Below are 19998 nucleotides of genomic sequence, written 5' to 3' on the forward strand. Positions count from 1 at the left end.
GGCTGAGGCGGGAGAATTGCTTGAACCTGGGACGGGGGCAGAGGTTGCAGTGAGCTGAGATTATGCCACTGCACCCCAGCCTAGGCAACAGAGTGACACTCTGTCTCAAAAACAAACAAACAAACAAACAAAAGACTCTCAAATATCCTTTTCTTGAAAAATCCTTTCACTCCGTCTTTTGTGCTTAAGGAGGAGACACTCTCAGTATATCAACAAGCTACTAAGTGCTCTACGTGCTAACCGAAAACAGAGCCCATCTTGGGGCTGGTAAGAACCCATTCCAGGCAAAGGATGCCTTTTGATGGTGCTCTTGCTCCACGATAAAGTTAATTTTTCAACAATTAATAATTTCTATATTACTCTAAGATATTTCTTAAAATCCTACGGAATATGAGAAAAACAAGTTTTGATTTTCTAAGGGGCAGGTCCATTACCGTAAAAGAGCGAGAAACCATCTGAAACGAAAACCACTTTAAATTCTCTTTGGCGTATACTTTTGGCTACAGATTCACCACTGAAAACCCTGGAAGAGGGGAGGGATGCATCAAGCTTACCCATCGGCATGACCAACAGATGAGCTGTGGCACAGCTTCTCATTCTCAGTCCTTAACTTAATCAGCGGAATGGCAGGTTGAATGGCAGTTTGTCCATCCAAATGCCAAATAACCGCTTTATTTAGTTAAGCTTGCACGCATACCTCAAGTCAAAGGCTCCATGCCTGCAATGAGGCACTACCATTTGCCCTTCTATAATAGACAGTCTTTGAGCTGAGCCAAATATGCCAGCCAATCATATAAGCCAACTCCCCATTTTAAATGTGAGGATACCGAGGCCAGGTCAAAGAGTCTATAAGAAATAGATGATGTACAGACAGTATGGTATGGATGGAGAGATGAACAGATGAATGGACAGGTAGATAAATGAAGGCCAGCACAGAAGTAGACATCAGGAACTCCTTATTCTGTTAACGCTTCATCATCAACTATTTCTTTTAAAGCTAGGCAAACCGTTTCATTTATCTGGGGCTGATTTCCCTTACCTATGGGGTGATGATCCTAAAGGCTCTTCTCAGGCCCCTCTTAGCTCTCATTGTCTTTGATTTTATGAAACTAGAGAATTTTCCACAATGATTCAATTTGGCCTTGGCAATGCCAGGGCCATTTTGCCAGGATTTCCCAGAATTCATTGCACTGTAATCATGGAGGGGACTCGGGAGGCCTTATTCATCCAGAGATCTGGCAACACCTGGACATCCTGATTTACGTGCAGTGTCCTCTCTTTATGTTACACTGGAAAGCAACTGTGAGCAAAGCTTACTATAGGGAAGTTCCCACCCTGAATGAAGACATTCAAACAATAAGAAACCAGCATACTGAAATTAGCTGTGATGGCCCCTCTTGCTTCACAGGGCAAATAGAGAAGTCAGCATTACCCAAGTCACCCTGGGAGTCTGCATGCACTTGGCTTTTTTCTAGAAGTCCCTTGTGAAATGTGAGACTTTCTACCTGGGGCTATTGCACCTCTATATATCATACTTATACTTATTCCACGCATTTAGTTTTTCCCCAGACCCCAAATTCCATTTGGCAGGGAAGACTGTGTAAAAATGGATGCTTCTTTGGCGTAAATCCCTTCTGTCTTCTCAGAGGGTGCTTCTCCATATAACAACTGTTTTCTTAAGTTATAAAACAGCAGGGGCAGAGTAAACTGTATATACAGCCAGACCGTTACAATCACATAGACATCTTTTTTTCCCCTCTGACTGCCAATTCTTAAAAGTCATAGTAGCCACCATTTGTTTTCTGAAGCTCAATAACTTTGTTATTTCTTTGAATGTTATAGGAAATGCTGGCAGTGAGGCAAAACTCAGCCTTCTTTATGCATGAGGAAATAAGAGAAGTAGAGGGTATACCCAGGGTCACCTGACTTCGGCTTCTTCAGGCTGGTCGGCATTTGAACTGTCCAAGAGACGGCTGTTGCTTCTAGTTCTAAAGATAGTGATTCTACAGTCTCCTGAAGGAGCGTTTCTCTAATTTAGTTCCCCTCAAAGTCAATTTTCTTACACCTAACAACTGCCTCCCTCCCAGCCAGGCACCTTGCCATAATTCAAGCCTGCTTCCTCTTTGGTCCTCTGTGGAGAACAAACTTGCTTTGGTGTTTATGTTCTGTTTAATGCAGGGTTACATTAACGTAGGAATGTCCAGGTTGACATTCCTACTCTGGAAACCTAAGAAGAGCTCACGGTCATTCCTTAGACCTGTGTGGTCCTGTCTGTGTCTACGGCCTGCTTTTCACTCATAAAGAAGAATCAGGGTCTGTTATCAAGTCCCACAGTCTCCCAAGTCTAGGCATGGCCAGAAAGTCTTGATCAGAAAAAGCTGAGAGGGCTCTCTGGGGAAAAATGCAGTCAGATCTGGAGGGAGTCAGGGAGCACAGCAAATGGAAGGAAGGGAAAAAGCAGACGAGGAACACCACATCCTGGTGGGCTGCCCCTGGTGGGCATGGTGATTATCTGCAGAGCTCCATCCACTCAAGGACTTTGGGAAAGTTGATGCAGCATGGGGAATGGTTCCAGAAGGTGACCCAGATGCTATGAGGTTGTGGCCAGGACCACAGAGAAGTCTGCCACAAAAGCTGCAGTGATCACAGGACAGCCTGCAGAGAACTACCTTAAAACCCCACCTAGAAACCACCATGCAGAGAAGGTCATCTAGAGGGGACTGGAGCAGTAGCCAGGGATGAAAGCAGGATGCCCTACTGGGGATCACTAACATTTCCTGCCTTCATTCTCTGCATCATTTGGCTTGATCTTATAAAGAAGCTCTCATTATTATCCCCATTTTACAGAAGAGGAAAGTGAGGTTCAGCAAGGGTCTGTAGCTCACTGAAGGCTTAAGAACTCCACTGGCTTGCCCATAAAGCCCAAATTCTTAACCACTTCATTTTACAACCTGACCTCCCTGCATCTTGGCTTTTGGGGACAGCAGGAAGCCCTGTTTTTCAATATCCCTCACTCCAAGAAGAGAGTATATTAATTTTCCACCAGGGACCTGATACGGTTTGGAGACATCTGGATGCTGGGCGGGGGTGCTGGGCAGTTCCACAGACCTGGAACTGTAACCCAGCCTCAGATCCTGGGGAAGGGTGTGGTTCTGGAAAAGAGTGTTACTCTGGTGTTTACTCAAAGATAGTCATTAAGTCACTGTGAAGACATCTTTTCTGCAGACTAAACAACCTCACTCCTTTTTTAAAAAGATTTCCTCACAGGAGTTATTTTTTGGTACTATCTTTCTATATTTACTGGTTTTCTCCAGACATTCTTCTACCCTCCCACTCTCTATCTTAAACATGCCTGTAATAAGATTTTGATCTGTGCCATAGAAAGAAATGGGTCATTTTCATAGTTTTCATTTCTGGCCCTCATGAATTAATAAGAGGCCAGCATAGATGGTAATTACTCCCTTGTGGTCCACTCTGACCCTCAGACCTTTTTGGGCTGCCTCTGTGCCTGGTCAATCTTCCGTTTACTATTTGTTTCTGATCCTGTTGAACTTTACTGTATATTGAGGAAGCAGTCCTTAGTTTCATGCTGCCCTGAATGGTTCTAACATGTGATTGAGTCAGCCTAATTTCCTTTTGCCCTCTAAAAGGATGCTTCAAAAAGAGCTCAGTGCACACAAACAAGCTTTGAGTAGCGAGAGTATTGACAATGCGACTTTTTCGCTTTACAGGGGCCTGACATCCCCCTGGGGGAAAGGTTGAACCCAAGGATTCTGAGACATGGTCCCTGAGTATACCAGCCTGGAGGGTGTACCAGCCTGGAGGGTGTACCAGCCCCAAGTGGGTGCACTTACTTCGAGGTTCTCGGGGCCCATCCACTGTGATTTTGATGGCTCTGTGGTAGGTGGCGACTTGCGGTGGGTTTGTGAAGACAGTGATGGTCAGAGTGAAGCTTTTCCCTGTGGGGACACAATAGAGAACAAAACAGAATGAGGTTGGTGGCCTGAACATATCTGTTGAATAACCAATCATTAATTTATGCTGTCCAGCCCTTCAGCACAAGTTACCAGTTTTAACAACACTCCCGGAATTTTGGCTTTGCTTCAATTCTGGAATACACACCTATGATAGTTGCCCAGGTGTAACACTTCACATAGTTATATGGCTTTAATGTAATCATCAATAAACAATACAAGATCAAGAAAGATTAGAATTTATTTTCTGTTAAGTCAAGATTTCAGGAAACCATAGAGTCAGATTGGCAGCTCTCCACTTCTGGTTCCCAACTTCCCTGCTCCCATCTTTCCCAATTATTTATAACTCAGGGCAAAGAAGAGTAGAAGAAACCATATCCATCTTTCTCTTCTTACTTTGTGCCTTTGAAGATCAGGAAAGACAGAATTTCTAAGTTTGAAGACAGGCTAAATTAGAACCGTTCTGTCTATATTTTTAGAAGACGAAGTCTGGCTGATTTTAAATATTATTTGAAAATGCCAGATGTTATTAGAGGTACTCATGGGATCAGCCAGAACAAAATTGATGACTCATAAATGGACTTAAGTATATGTAACTGACAGACTGAGATTCAATAAGTACTAGTAATAAAAAATGCACATAATTTCCATTACACGTTTTACATATATTTGTAAAAGGTGAGAAAATCTTCATTGCATAGATTTATTAATCTAAAAACATTTCTTGTTGGTAAAGTGGTTCAGAGGATAAATCTGGCTAGCTGACCTTTGGCAAGTCACTAGACACCTCTATGTTCCTCAGTATTCTTACCTGGAAGATGGTTACATGCAAATTTTCCTACCTTAGAGAGTTTTAGGGGAGATTAAATGATTTACTGTGAGTAACACTGTTAAAACAGTATCTGGCACATGGTATTCAACAGGGTGTGTGTATGCACGTGTGTGTGTGTATGTTGTCTGCTTTATTTCTCTTCTGTTTCTCACGGGTCTATAATAGGACCCTAACATTTGATTAAGTCTGGTGTTCAATCTTCCTACATCAATACGGTAGTTCTTTAATCAACACAGTTTCTCCTCTTAATCATGTAGGATAAAGTAAATCAAAGATAGATGAAAGGAAAATATTTTCAATTGTCACGCATGTCTTAATACAAAGGAAGGCCACAGAAAAATGCTCAATGAAAATATAATCTTTGGCCACAGCAAGCCATGATTCCTAATCATGAGAAACCTCCACCAAACACTCCCCAAAGATGTGGATTCTATCCGTATTAAAGTCTATAATAAAAAGAGCAATAGCAAGTAACAATTAGATGACGAAGGCTGCTCTGCCCGGTGTGCCTTTATAACTAAAGTCTCAGCTGACCTGTCCAGTAAACGAGGCGAGGATGCTTCTGGGGAGTGATTTCCATGGAGCAGAGCATCAGGGATGCCAGGAGGCTCTGCCTCCAAATCCATCTTTCCCATCAGCTTGCCTGTCCCCAGAACCTAGAGACGAGTCTCGTTGGGCTTTGGGGATTTGCCAGTTTTAGGACATCGTTCAGATGTTACCAGGCGACAGTCTGGATGCTTTCCTACCGTGGCATCTAGCTGAAGGAGAGGAGTGGGCAGAAGAGGCCTTGGCCAGGCCCAGCAAGCAGGGCATGCGATGTGATGTGGAGGAAGACACTGCCGCAGAGGTAGCATCTGGTCCTGAGGGCAACTGCCCATCTCACTGGGCAGTCTCTGGCTTTCCAAGAACAGATCCAGGAGCAATGACAGCCACAGCCGGGGAGCAGCCACATCCACATGTTCCAGAGCTGACTAACAGATGGTCCTACAAGCCTCATGGTCAGCCTGTTCCCTCTCTGTCAAGAACCCACGAAGGTTATCACCTGTATCGTCAAGACTGAATTCCAGAACCCGCTTTCAGGATCTTCTCACTAATAAGACCCTGCCCCAAGTAATTTCTCACTCACCCCCTCTCCTCCCCACACCTGACTCCCAATGTGCATCCTCCGAGTTCCATCCATGAGCCATGGCATTGAGATGCTGAGGTCTTCCTTCCTCCAGCCACTTCGCCAATCCAAGGCTCCTTGCTGCACCCTTCACCCGAGTCTTCCTGCCCTTCAGCATTTGGCAACAGGCAGTCACTTGTTTTCCAGGCCGCCTTCCTTGATGACCACATTTTGCTTTATGGCTGTTTGGACTGCCTCATAAATCATCCTTCACCTTTGATTATTTAGGGTGTCAGACTGAACGCAGTTTGTGGCTGTGTAGACCTAGTCTCCCAGAAGGCGGGGATCCTTTTCTATATATCCATGTAGCCCTCACAGAAGGTGGGAAAGGGTGAAAGTGGGAAGGGGCTTTAGGAGAGAGGGGGTATTTAAAATTAAAAAAAAAAAAAAGTCCCTTGAAGACACAACAATAGATAATGCCATTGTCCCAGTCCTGAGTAGGTCTAGGGGTGCATGTGGGTGTATGAGGGAGAGACAGAGAGACACTGAAGTGGTTCTTTCAGCAAGAGAGTTACAAGTTTGGGGATCCAATACAAACGATTTTACCTCTCCAGATCTCAGTTTCCTCATCAGCAAAATGAAGGGGTTCATGGGATGCATGCAATGTCCCTTTCAACTCTCTGATTTCATCTTCCAAGAATGCAGCTGGCCTGAGATCCCCATAGCCATGTGTAGGCGGGCAGGACCATGTGTGATTCTTCTGTTGCCTACAACTCTAGTATCTCAGTGACTTCATAAAAATACTGTATTTGTTTCCTGGGGCTGCTGTAATAAATTATCACAAACTGGGTGGCTTAAAACAATAGAAATTAAGACTTTCACAATTCTGGAAGTCAGAAGTCCAAAATCAAGGTGGCAGCGGGGCCACACTCCCCCTGAGGGCTCTAGGGAGGATCCTTGCCTCTTTCTAGCTTTGGATGGTGGCCAGCGTTTCTTGGCACTTCCTGACTTGCAGCTGCAGCACTCTAGCCTCTGCCTCCGTCTTCACATGACTGTCTTCCTACTGTGTGTCCCCTCCCTCTTCTTATAAGGACATCAGTCATTGGACTTATGGCCCACCCAAGTCCAGTATGACTTTATCTTGATTACATCTGTAAAGACCCTAAGCCATATTTTGAGGTTCTAGGTGGACATACAATTTTTAGAGAACACTATTTAACTCAGTACAAATACCAAATGTAGTAAGAGCTCCCATCATGGCTCTACCAGTGACAACTGCTCTACAGGCACCCGTGTGTTTTACCCTCTAGAACCGTCTTGCTCCAATAGTGGCTGTCCTACCACCACCCTATCCATGACTACCCAAATGACAACAAAGAACGGTTGCATTCATAATATTGGCATTTTTAAGTTGTGTAGAACTTACAACTTTTTAAACACCTTCCCATATACTATTTCATTTGGTCCTCACACCAATCTCATGAAATAAACAAGATGGATTTTATTGTTCTTGATGAACAGGTAGCAAAGCTAAGGCTCAGAGAGGTTAAGTAATTTTCCCAAAGTCACACAGCTTTGATATACAGCAAAACTCATATCCCTGAGCTTTCTACTCACTGCTCTTCCAGTTATTGCCCCTGAGGTCATAAATCTCCACCTGCAAACTCAGTAGCACCAGTACAAGAAATCTGGACTGGAGATACTTTATCCACACCTACCACTGCCCCAAAAAGTAAAAGCTGTCTCTGTGATTCTAATGTACCAGTGGTACTCAACCTGGGTTACAGTTCAAAAGCATTTTCTTACTGAGCTGCATTTGGGCCTCTGGCAGTTGAGCACTCATGACACCCCGTCTGGTAAACCACAGACTAACCTATATAATCAGGAGTAAAACTTAATCAAAGTGAGAATTTGTGAAATGAATGGTCATTATCTGAATTCTTATTATTTCATGCCCATCTTTTTTTTTTTTTTTTTTTTGACATGGAGTCTTGCACTGTCGCCTGGGCTGGAGTGCAATGGCGTGATCTCGGCTCACTGCAACCTCTGCCTCCCGGGTTCAAGCGATTCTCCTGCCTCAGCCTCCCGAGTAGCTGGGATTACATGTGCATGCCACCACACCCAGCTAATTTTTTGTATTTTTAGTACAGATGGGGTTTCACTATGTCAGCCATGCTGGTCTCGAACTCCTGACATCGTGATCCGCCCACCTTGGCCTCCCAATCACGCCCTTCATTTTAAGCACAGTCACAAGACGTTTCCACCGAGCACACACTAGTAGGTGGGGCATTTTGGCCAGTCATGTGGTTCTCCCTCACAAAGGGCTCTTGTTTACAGCTTTGGGTACAAGGACATTTGCTTATTATCTTACAGACACAGTGATGACTTCTTCACAGGTGTAGGTGACATTTTTCCACAGCATGAAAACTGCCTCACAAGTCCTTTGTATTCTTCCAATGAGACCCAGCAGAGCCTTGACACTGGGCTGCAGTCAGCAACGGGCGCACCTGACAGGAGCCACATGCTCTGCCCTCCACGTGGCCCTGCCCTCTCTGTGTCCCCACCCCATGGTAGCTGGGACACAGCCCTTCTTGGCCAGCGTCTGCAGAAGTGGGATCTGTGCCTCGGGGCACACGTGTTATGAGCCAAATTCCCTCACTGAAATGACCTATAGGCTTGGTATTTTAAGTACATGGGTGTGGAGCACAAAAGACTCTCAAGTGTTTCTCCCAGCGAGCTACAGCCGGAATAGTGAGAAATCACAGGAAAGCAAGGGAGGGCAGGTTGGCTAAACAGCAACGGCCCCAAAATGGGCTTTTCGGGACCCAGTGCAGGGGTGGAAGGATGGGGCTGCTGCCGAGAGGGCCAGTGTTTCTGTTGGTAGCCTGGATGATCCAAGGCTCCCTGAAGCACTCAGTGGCCTTGGTCTGGTGAGGCCAGCAGAGGCTTTGGTCAGTGCACAGATGGCCCCAGCACTGACCCTGTGTGTGCTGCTGGAAGTCGGCAGCTCTTGGTTCCAGAGAGGGCCACCACGGGGTCACAGGGTAGCCCGCATGAAAGGAAGCCAAGGAAAGGGGTAAACAAGGGGTAAACACCAAGTCCTTCTTCCTTCTGCTCACTGAACCCTGACCACCACAACAGCATCAGTTCCAGCCAGGGCTTGGGTTTCAGGAGGACCATTCTTTAGAAAGAAGCACAAACAACACTCATACTGAATAAGAAGGTGAGAACAAAAAAACAACAGGGCAGATGAGGTTTGTCTTGATGTAGGCTTGGAAGCAGTGAGAGAGAAGAATTCCATATAAAATCCCATGAAGGTGGAAACATAGTGGTGATTCATTCAGTGTGGACTCTCAAGGCAACCTACTTAGGTTCAAAACCTCGCTCTGCCACTTGCTAGCTGTGTGACCTCAGGCAAGTTACTTGACCTCTCTGGGGCCTCAGCTTTGTCATCTGCCAAAGGGGGTTAATAACAGTCATTCCGTCTCGTAGCATTATTCTTCAGGTTAAATGGAATGCTGAATATAAACGCAGAGCACAGAGAAAGGTCTCAGTAAATGTCAGTGGGATGATCATTAAAGACATGATAAAGGTGATTCCATAAAGACCAGAGCTGTGACAGATCCCGTAAGAATGAAGTAGGCATTGATGTCTGACATGAGGAGGGGTTTTGTGTGTGTGCGTGTGTGTGCTCAGCAGGTGATAGAGCTGCTACCAGGCCTAAATGCAACTTGAACTTCAAGTTCAAGTTCACTCCTGCCCCGCCAGCTGGCGACCTTTGTAAGGCACAACTGTGAGTGGCTGATACGCTATGTAAACAAGCCAGCCCAGTGCCCCTCACTGCAACATGTATTGTCTCCCTCGATGCCAGTGTGTCCATCCAAATGCCAGGGCAAAATACTAACTGCTTTCTTTAGCTGGGAAGAAGGTCAAGGGGTGAGTCTTCCTGGACACTCGCTGCCATGACACACTCCCCAAGGCCAGGCAGCGGGGAGGCCCCAGGTCTAGGTTTGATTAGTCTTGACATTGGCGGCCCTGGGGTTGGTGAACTCTGACAGCCAATTGTGGTCAAATAAAGCCACGGCTGGAACCTGCAGTTCCGCATGGCCCAGCGCACTCTCCACTTCCTTACCACATCTGGGAAGTGGCTAAACCTCAGGATTGCTTCAAATGTGCACACTGCTCCCCAAAGAGCTGAGGGTGGCAAGGAGATTACAAAGCAAAAAGACATGCAGCTCTGGGTCATTTCTTGCCTAGGTGTGAAGAACATATTTAAAAGTGCATCCAGGCCACATCACAGCAGAATCCTCCTATAACACCCCGTGTCTGATGGGTGAGCCCCGACTCCTGTTGTGACTCGGTCTCCTCAGGTCTAGTTTGCAGGTATCCCCAGTATACCTGAGTTGGCTCTGCAGCAGAGTCTGTTCCTGTCACTCTCCTTAGTGTAGGTCTGTATGCATGAGTCATCTTCTTCTTTTGGGGACAGTTTCAGGGGATGTGAAACTTGCCCTTTGTCACGCAAAGGAAGGCTGCAGACACAAAGGAGCCGTCTGCCCTGGGGGCTCAGAGTCCTTAGGAAACACAATCGCAACATTTTTCACTCTTGTGTTTGTCTGCAGGAAAGCCAGTTGTGCCCAGAGTCTTGAAACGCCCAAAGAGTGAGAAAGGAAAAATAAAAGAAAAACACCGCAGCTTTTAAAAACCAAGAGAGTCAGTGAAGGCTCAAGTTCTGCTCTTTGCAATTTCGGGAAATCCCACAAGATCCTGAAAGGTTGCAGGGAGATTTCTCCTTTTACAATAGATGGCTTTGGGTCTAATTTTAATTGCGGATAACTAAGTATAAAAATTAACGTACCCTCAGATTCCAGGAGTAGTCTGCATTTGGAGTATTTTTTATGAAGTATTTTTAATTTGGATTTCTCACTTTTCCACTGGAACAACCTAACAGCCAAAATTCATGCTTATGCTCCTCTTCCATTTCCTTACCCAAACATTTGCCACTATTTTTGACAGTGGAGTTGTATAATTAATTTATTTGGGGATTTCTGGACAGGATACAAATCCTTCAACTTGCACATAATTTCCTGATTCTCCATGCTGAATTGAATTAAGATGTCGGCGTACTGTATATACTTGTGTGCAAAGTGCCTGTATTTGCAGATTGCTTGATCCAATCGCACTCACATCACACATGCAAAATGCAGACTTCAGGCCTAAGCTACTGGCACCAGGACTACCCTCAAAAGTCAGATTGAAAATCACGTCCTTAGAATATAGAACTCAGTTTTCCATGGAAATGGCATTTGTTTCGAATTACGGTTGTTTGAAAAATAGCTGTTTTCCTTGGAGAAAACCGAAGACATGCAAAGCATTTTCTCTGGAGATGTTCTGTGAAAATGAGTTGTTTGAGGACAGGGACAGCATTTTATTCATCTTTGTATCTTCTATTATGAGGCAATAAAGAAAAGTTTGATAAATGAGGCCAGGCATGGTGGCAAATGCCTGTAATCCCAGCACTTTGGGAGGCCGAGACGGGAGGATCACTAGAGCTCAGGAGTTCAAGACCAGTCTGGGCAGCATGGTGAAATCCCATCTCTACCAAAAATATAAAAAATAAAATAAAATAAAATAAAATAAAAAATAAAGTAAAATAAATTAGCTGGGCATGGTGGCACACATTTGTAGTCCCAGCTACTTGGGAGGCTGAGGCACGAGAATCACTTGAAGCCAGGAGGCGGAGGCTGCAGTGAGCCGAGATCGCGCCACTGCACTCCAGCCTGGGTGACAGAGTAAGACCCTGTCTCTAAAAATCAATGAATCACTCTGCAAACTTTCAGTTTGACAGTCAGTCCTTTACAACATCGAATTTCACTTGGAAGGCATAGCTTGCTTTTTCCAAGGCACAGGTAAGCTGGGCTCAACTGCAGGCAGGGGAAAAGCTCAGGTTTGCAAAAGGAGTGGAGGGGCGGGCCTCTTTATTTGGCAGAATATCACCTATCCCACAAAACACCATGATGTTCTCATGCAATCTTGCATTTCCTTTCCTGAGATTTCATTTTCTCTTTCTAATCTTCCTTTTCCTTTTGATATCACAGTTCCCTAGGATCTCAGCTGGGGAACCAAGTTTTAACCAAAACACCCCAAGACCCTGAATTCGCAGCCCCCTGGAGACCAAGGCCACACCTGCTGCCCTGTGCTTCCCCCAAGGAGAGCCACCGGATTCACCAGTCTCCACTCATCCATCAGGCTGTGTCTTTGGGCTGAGGTCACACAGGGCAAGTGACCAAAGTGACCTCCTGGGCCTGGCCTCCTCCTGACTCCGATAGTGCCCGTAGCTGGGTGCCTCAAACACACAGCCCAAGGCCACATGGAGCTGCAGCTGGGAGGCCTGAGGCAGGGACATTCTTCAGAGAAGGAAGCCTTGGGGGGTGTCAGCTCCTGCTCACCAGCCTTGCAGCACCTGCTGCTGTAGGTAGGAAGAAAGGCAGGTGAGTGTGGAGGTAGAGAGGGAAGAGAGGGAAGCTTGAGGCAAGCTTGAGGTGGGAGCTGACTTCTAGGTACAGTGCCATCTACCAAATGGGGTCCTTGCAAGCTGGATATACACAAGCCTGGCGCTGCTTGAAAGGAGAAAGGAGAGCTTTCAGTCTCTGGATGGGTCTCAGCTCCCCACGCACCCTCCAAATGTCCTTTCCATTCTTTGAACTGTAAGCCAAGTATCTTTCCACAATTTGTATCTGGAGTTAGCTGTAAGTGGTTCTCCATTTCATTAGGATCAGACCAAATTCCCAACGTAGATGTTAAGGCAATCCCTGCCATATGTAAGGCTCCCCGCCATCACTCCCCAACCACCGCCACTGGAGCATCTCTCAGCTCCCAACAGGCCAGGTGCTCCTTCCTCACTCTGCTTTCTCTTCTGGGACATGATTCTTCATGCCTCCACCGGGTTAGTCTCCTTGTCACCTGCGGGTCTCAAGTGAATGACAAGTGGTCCAGGGAGACCCTCTGAACCTTCACCAGGTTCTGTACCTCTGAGCCTTGGCTCCTGCCACACCTGTCTATCATGTGTTATCTACTCAGAACAGGGATGGCCTACTTAATTGCCATGTTCCTTACTATCCTCCAAGGATGTGGGTTCTCTTTGGCTGACCTTCGTATTTCTCATGCTAGCCCAGTTCCTGGCACACAGTGGGTGCACAATGTATATCTGATAAATGAATGAATGAAAGAAATGCCCTTAGTAAATGACCTTGCGGGGTGGGGCAGAGGGAGAGTTCTAATAAAACAGGAATAGGTACTATACTTCCAGCACAGGGTCAATACCCAATAAAAGTTTGTAATTATATTATTATTACATAGGCATTTACTTGTGAATATTTATGGAATGCCTGCTGTTATCTCATGCACTCTCATTTTATAGGCCCTTAGCAGGACAAAGGAATATAAATTCCTTGCCATCTAGGAGTGGGCCCTGAAAAACAGCATCATTCCCAACTTTTCAAATTCAGCAAGACCGATGCTGCCTCTGGCTTGCTCTCTCCCCTCCTCCCTCAGGGATTCTCGCTGTAGAAGGAAGAACGTCATCAAGAGGGGCCACAGCTCTTCTTCCTAAGTATAGTTACATACACACCATCTTGCTTTTATCATCCTAACATAGATGATATAAGTCATAGATGAAAGGCATTGTTAAACCTATTGAACAGATGGGGAGACTGAGGCCAGCACATCTGAGTCCTACAGGTGTGTCCACTTCTCATATTACATTATGCTACTTTTCTAGGACTCACAGAATCATCGCTAATAGATGTGTGTGTTTTCTATGTCATCATTACGAATCAAAGGAATATTAAATAGGACACAATGGGTTCAGTGTAATCTAGAGTTCAGGGATTTGGCCAGAATGCAAGATAATAGTGTAGTAAGAACCCTTCCAAGTAACAGCCAGATGAACCAGTGCTGAGTTTATATATAGCCAAAAGAGAAAAATACGTGTGGATGTTCACTTGCAATTTATGAAAATGCTGAGACACAACCTTAAGAATGGCTTCCAGAGGAACATCCGGAAGTCCTCAAGTACAGTCCAAGGCGAGCTGCCGTGGCACTGCTACAAAACCCCTTCAACTTGGGTGGAGGCAGCAATGATCGCTCAGGAAGAATGTGATGCTGCCGGGTGCCAGCCTGTGTAACCCAGCGACAGGACAAAGGGATTATTCTGCTTCATTATTAAAATGAAGTGTTTACTGTTAAAATACGATTGGGAATTAAAAGGGGCACATATGAATCATAAATATTTGCATGCCATTAATGTTTGGACAAAAGAGTTGGAAAGGCTGAGTTGGGAGAACTTCTTTTCCCATGAAAAGCAGTGCTTCAAATTACAGTACATATTTAATTTCGTTTATCCCATTGCTAACAGGAATCTCAGGGCCTGCCGCATATAACCCTTTCACAACCACAGAACTATATGGGACCCTGAAATAAGGATAAGGATTGTGTTTCCTCCTTGGAAGCTCATCCATTTAGACAAACAAAAAAAGCAGACCTCTGGTTGTTGTTGTTGCTGTTTGCTGTTGCTTGCTATGCACTCAGAGTCCCCATTGTCTGCCCCACGGTGTTGGTGTCACTGCAAAAAGTAACAACTCCTAACCTATCTCTTGTCTCAGGTAGTCAATCCTCATTGTCCCTCTGTCTTCCCACAGACAAGGGCAAAATCAGGCTTAGACAGGTCAAGTAGCTTGTTCAAGGACAATAGCTCCAAGCCAGTGGTTCTCAACCAGGGGCGATTTGCCCCCAGGGGACATGAGGCAATGGCTTCAGAGATTTCTGGTTGTCACAACCAGGAGGGTGGGTGCTAGTGGCCACTGAGTAGAGGCCAGGGATGCTGTTAAATGTTCAACCATGCACAGGAAAGCCACTCACAGCAAAGAATAACTGGCCCTAAATGTCAGCAACACCCAAGTTGAAACAGTGGGGAAGCCAGTAAAGTCCACGTGCTGACCACTAGGCTGCACTGCCTAACATCAAAACAGTCCTGGGCCTGGCACAGTGGCTCATGCCTGTAATCCCAGCACTTTGGGAGGCCGAGGCAGGCAGATCACGAGGTCAAGAGATCGAGACCATCCTGGCCAGCGTGGTGAAACCTCGTCTCTACGAAAAATACAAAAATTATCCAGGCATGGTGGTGCACGCCTGTAATCCCAACTACTTGGGAGGCTGAGGCAGGAGGATTGCTTGAACACAGGAGGCGGAGGCTGCAGTGAGCTGAGATCACGCCACTGCCTTCCAGCCTGGTGACAGGGTGGGACTCCATTTCAAAAAAAAAAAAAAAACAAAAAAACAAACAGTCCTGAACAGTCATTCATTCACAGACCATGTATCAGGCATCATCTAATGTCACTAATGATACCACTTGGCGCTTTCTAGTTAAAGGCTGGATCTCTTGATTTTGGAAAATTCCTGTGAGCCCACTTCCTCGGGGCTCCTGAGCACATCTTCATTTCCTTTCCACAGTGCTTGCGTCTCTGTTCCTACACACACCCTTGCATGCCACAGCTGTTTTCAAGCTTTTTCCCCAGTGACCTTCTCTCTAGAGCACACCTACAGCAAGTCGTGAGCTCCGTGCAGTCCCTGGTTCAGACACCGTCCACGAACTCCCATTTGGATAGTTAATGCTTACTAGTCACAGATTACATGACACACAAGTGATCTCTATGTCGAATCTAGGAGCGTTGCTCTACTGTGGGGAGCTTAAAGGAAGCAGATGTATACACGGAGAAGGAGAATTAGGCGTGAGGGTCTCCATGGAGCACAAAAGCAAGGAAACGGACAAACAAACAAAGCAGACACAGCCTGACCTATTCCAGAAACTCAACCTGCAGCAGGCTCTACCTTGATGCACTGGGAACAACCAGGGGAGTCTCCCTGTGGATTTTTGTTTTCAAATCATCGTGCCCTGAATCTCAGTGTAAAAACAGGTGATGGCAAAACTGACATGCTGGGGCAGGTGGGATAAAGCTCCAGAGGAACCCAGCCATCTGTCTGCGGGTGGCATCTGCAAGCCCATCCTGTGGGCGGCAAACCCACAAACCTTGGTCCTGTCTCCCCTCCTGCCATGCAGTGCCTTCATTTTTATTTAGGGTATGCAGACGGAGCCATTTTGGTGTCTGGGAGTTGTCTGTCAGTGACACACACCAAGACCTTGCTTTTATCACTTTTTTTTTTTTTTTTTAGATGGAGTCTTGCTGTGTCGCCCAGGCTGGAGCGTGGTGGCATAATCTCGGCTCACTGCAACCTCCGCCTCCCTGGTTCAAGCAATTTTCCTGCCTCAGCCTTCAGAGCAGCTGGGATTACAGGTATGTGCCACCACTCCTGGCTAATTTTTGTATTTTTAGTAGAGATGGGGTTTCACCACGTTGGCCAAGCTGGTCTCAAACTCCTGACCTCAAATGATCCTTCTGCCTTGGCCTCCTAAAGTTCTGGGATTACAGGCGTGAGCCAGCACGCCCGGCTCTTTATCACTTTTTTAACATGAGTAGACACTGTCCACTGACATTAATTCCCATTCCTAGATCAGTGGCTCCATGGCCTCTCCACTGAAGTATTCAGGGAAAAGCAGCGGGCCTCTGGCAGAGGGCTTTCTAGTTTCTGCGGTCCTTGTGGACCTCACATGTGTGACATTCATGATGGGGCGGCTACAGTGGGGAGCCTTCTTGGAGAAGCTGCCCTGCTGTGTGCACCACCCCACCTGCAGCCACTCCTCCAGCCACTATGCATCCCTGACCCAGGATAGCAGGCAGGGTCAGTGGAGCCACGGGGATGGTGCAATTCTATGCATACAGAACACTGCTATGTTTTCCTTTCAAAAAAAACTTTCAATATTCAATGAGGTTCTCTATTTTTTATTCTGTGCAATGTTTTAAAAATAAGTTTTTCATAAATTTTAAAGTAAGTTTTTCATACATTTTGATAAGTTTGTAGGGAGGCAGAATGTCAGAATAAAAGGGGCAAGGGAAACATTTTACAACCTATGCGCGATCAGGGCGAGATCACGCGTGACTAGAGCTAGATGAGTTTCTCAATCTCAGCACAACTGACATTTGGGTCTTTGTTGCGGAGGCTGTCAGGTGCATGGTAGGACGTTTAGTAGATCCCTGGCCTCTACTTACTAGATGCCACCAGCACTCCCCAACCCAATACACGACCACCAAAAACGTCTGCAGATATCGCTAAATGTCTTCTGGGAGTCAAATCACCCCAGCTGGGAAACATTGAGCAAGATTATGATCAAAATTGATAAGCAGGGAGACAAGATACTGATAATAAACTGCCCAGTGGTTTCAGATAGAATAATGAAGGCAGGACATTTGTCGTAGGTACTAGCGACACACCACTTAAAGAGGCAGACAAAGCCTTATTATGATGTGAGTTTAGACTAGCTCCTTATTAATTATAGATAGATAGAAAGATAGATAATTAATACTGACTATTCTCTATACAATAGTTTCAAATAGAATGAAGGAAAAAATTCTGTAAAGACCCCAACCCAATGCCTTGAGCAAACTGGAGTGTTTCCACTTCCAGAGATCTGATAAGCACACAGATGACCAATTATGCTCAAACTGCCCATATTCCTGTGATTTACCTTGGTTTGCATAAGGTGACTCAATTAGGGCCACACACCACCCCAGAGTGCTGGCCAGCCCTCCTATTAACTGGACAGGCATGTCCCTGGGTTAGGTGATGGGGGAGGTGGGGTAGTTCTGCAGATGGCCCTGCCCATACATTCTTAATGATGGTCTTGAATCTCAAGGTAAAAGCCCAAATTAATCTAAGTTGAAAAATAAACAGGAAATGTACTTACATCTTCTTTGAGAAAAACACAGTTTAAATGGCTCCTAAATGAATGCTTCCTCACTAAGGAAATCAGAGGAAACGCATTTTCAGTCTAGCAGCAGAATGGCCGTGAGCCTCTCAGAGGAAGTTGCTGGGATTCCTCTACGGACCTCAATTGCCTGACACCTTCGTTGGAGAAAGTTCGGTGACGTCAAGTGGAGTTCCTGAATGGGACATGCTGCCCAATATAGACTAACAGGGACTGGGCAATGTACTGGAATCCCAAATCAGTGCAGTGCAAACTGAATGCCGTCAATTGCTCTGTCTTCAACACAGATCAGAATACATCTCTGTTGAACGTAGGACTCACAGCAGAACCAATGATGGAGTATGCACGCTGCCTGACGTCCAGGAATGCATGTTTATAAATACAGACGTTGAAGTGCTGCGATCTGTCCCCACGCCCCGCCAGGGAGCCGACAAAATGAGCACGTCAAAGTATTCATAGGCAGCTCATTAAATCCACACTGCTCACTTATTAATTTCCATTAATTGCTTTATTTGGGCTTTAGATGAGAAGATGTTATTAGCATGAATTTAGTCCTCAAAGATAATTTGGCCCAAGAAGTCTCTCAATGGAAGTATGGATATTCTCATTCTCTCTCTCTCTCTCTCTCCCCCTTGCACACACGCACACAAGCACACACACTCCACTGGCTAAGAATCAATGAAGCCTTCAAAAGCACACTCTCTCTCCATATTGACAGTATATGGTTATTCATAAACATCTCTTTACTGATCTGAACTCGTTTCATAATCATCTACAGAAAGAAAACAGCCATAAGACAGTACACCGGCCAGGCATGGTGGCTCACGACTGTAATCCCAGCACTTTGGGAGGCCAAGGCGGGTGGACTACCTGAAGTCAGGAGTTCAAGACCAGCCCAGTCAACATGGTGAAACCTCATCTCTACTAAAAATACAAAATTAGCCAGGCGTGGTGGCAGATGCCTGTAATCCCAGCTACTCAGGAGGCTGAGGTAGGAGAATCGCTTGAACCTGGGAGGTGGAGGTTGCGGTGAGCCGAGATCACACCACTGCACTCCAGCCTAGGCAACAAGAGGGAAACTCTGTCTCAATAAAAAAAAAAAAAGATAGTACACCATCTCTCCTTGTCAACAAGTAATTTTTCCTTAAAAAAAAAAAAACAAAAAACCAGAAACACAGAATATGTTCTTCTTTAGCCAGCCTTCTCCACCCTCTCTTGCCCCTTGCCAACCAGCACAAAAAAGAAAATACAAAACTGATTTATTAGAACCAGAGCAGGGTTGCAGCCGTTGGCTGGATCACTGTTTATGTCTATAAGGCTTGTTGCTGAAACAGGAAGCTCTAAAAATCACTCAACCATTATTTCTCTTGCAGGCACTTTCTGATTGATAGTCTTCTGTCCTGACCAAAAAGAAATGCCTCCACCAAACACAAGCCGGCTGGCAAGGAAGGGGTTGAGGGTGGGTGGAGAGAAGTACAGCTTCTGCCCATCAAACTATAAAATATTGTTCATACAAATAACCTCAATTTAAAAAAGCTGTGTGACACCATCAGCAATGCCTGACACTTCATAAAATCAGCAAGAAAACTATGAAGTGATCAACTGTGAAACTGCTTGTTGCGAGCACAAGCAGTTTTCAAGAAAGCTTTTCCTGCTGGTCCTTGCCATGACTGGGCCACCCCAGGCTTTAAGCAGGGCAGGGAGCAACTTGCTTTAGGAAAGTGTTGCTACCCTATTATTGGCAAATGTGAAACCGAATGAGAAACTCGGTCTCTGGAGATGAATTCTACATCAGATCATGGAGGCAAGCTTTTGACCTGCCCATTGAAAAGCAGTATTTGTTAGGGCTGGTTGAGGCTTGGTATATCAGAGACTGGGTCTTTATTCATCTATATTTGCTTGCAGTGAGATCTGAATACAGATTTCAGTATATATATTATTTTAAAGTATAGATCAGTACGTAACAGAAAAAAGTGGGAAAATGGGAGAGTTGATTTTAATATAACTCATGTCTTTTCCTTATATTCTCTCCAGGAGATCTGACTGCCAGTTTATACCATGAACATTACCCGTGAAACAAATCTGAGGTGGTCAGATGAATTTTTCCTTCTTCTATTATATGAATCTGTTAATAGAATAGAGAAGGACTTGGATCCTACGATAATACTGCGAGTCATTCAGATCATCTCTTGGTAACAACCGCTACATA

General features: G+C 45.5%; 1 protein-coding gene across 9 annotated transcripts in view; it reads right to left on the reverse strand.

Moving 5' to 3' along the window:
- Nucleotides 1-19998, reverse strand: part of RUNX1 (RUNX family transcription factor 1) — a 260885-nt gene that overhangs the window by 67660 nt on the left and 173227 nt on the right. For all 9 annotated transcript variants that reach the window (XM_002830660.6, XM_054542480.2, XM_063720879.1 and 6 more), the window contains one exon: nucleotides 3855-3959. In XM_002830660.6, the coding sequence (XP_002830706.5) occupies nucleotides 3855-3959 (105 nt within the window). The remainder of the gene's footprint in view (nucleotides 1-3854; nucleotides 3960-19998) is intronic.

This window comes from Pongo abelii, chromosome 22, assembly GCF_028885655.2.
Source record: "Pongo abelii isolate AG06213 chromosome 22, NHGRI_mPonAbe1-v2.0_pri, whole genome shotgun sequence".
Taxonomy (NCBI): Eukaryota; Metazoa; Chordata; class Mammalia; order Primates; family Hominidae; genus Pongo; species Pongo abelii.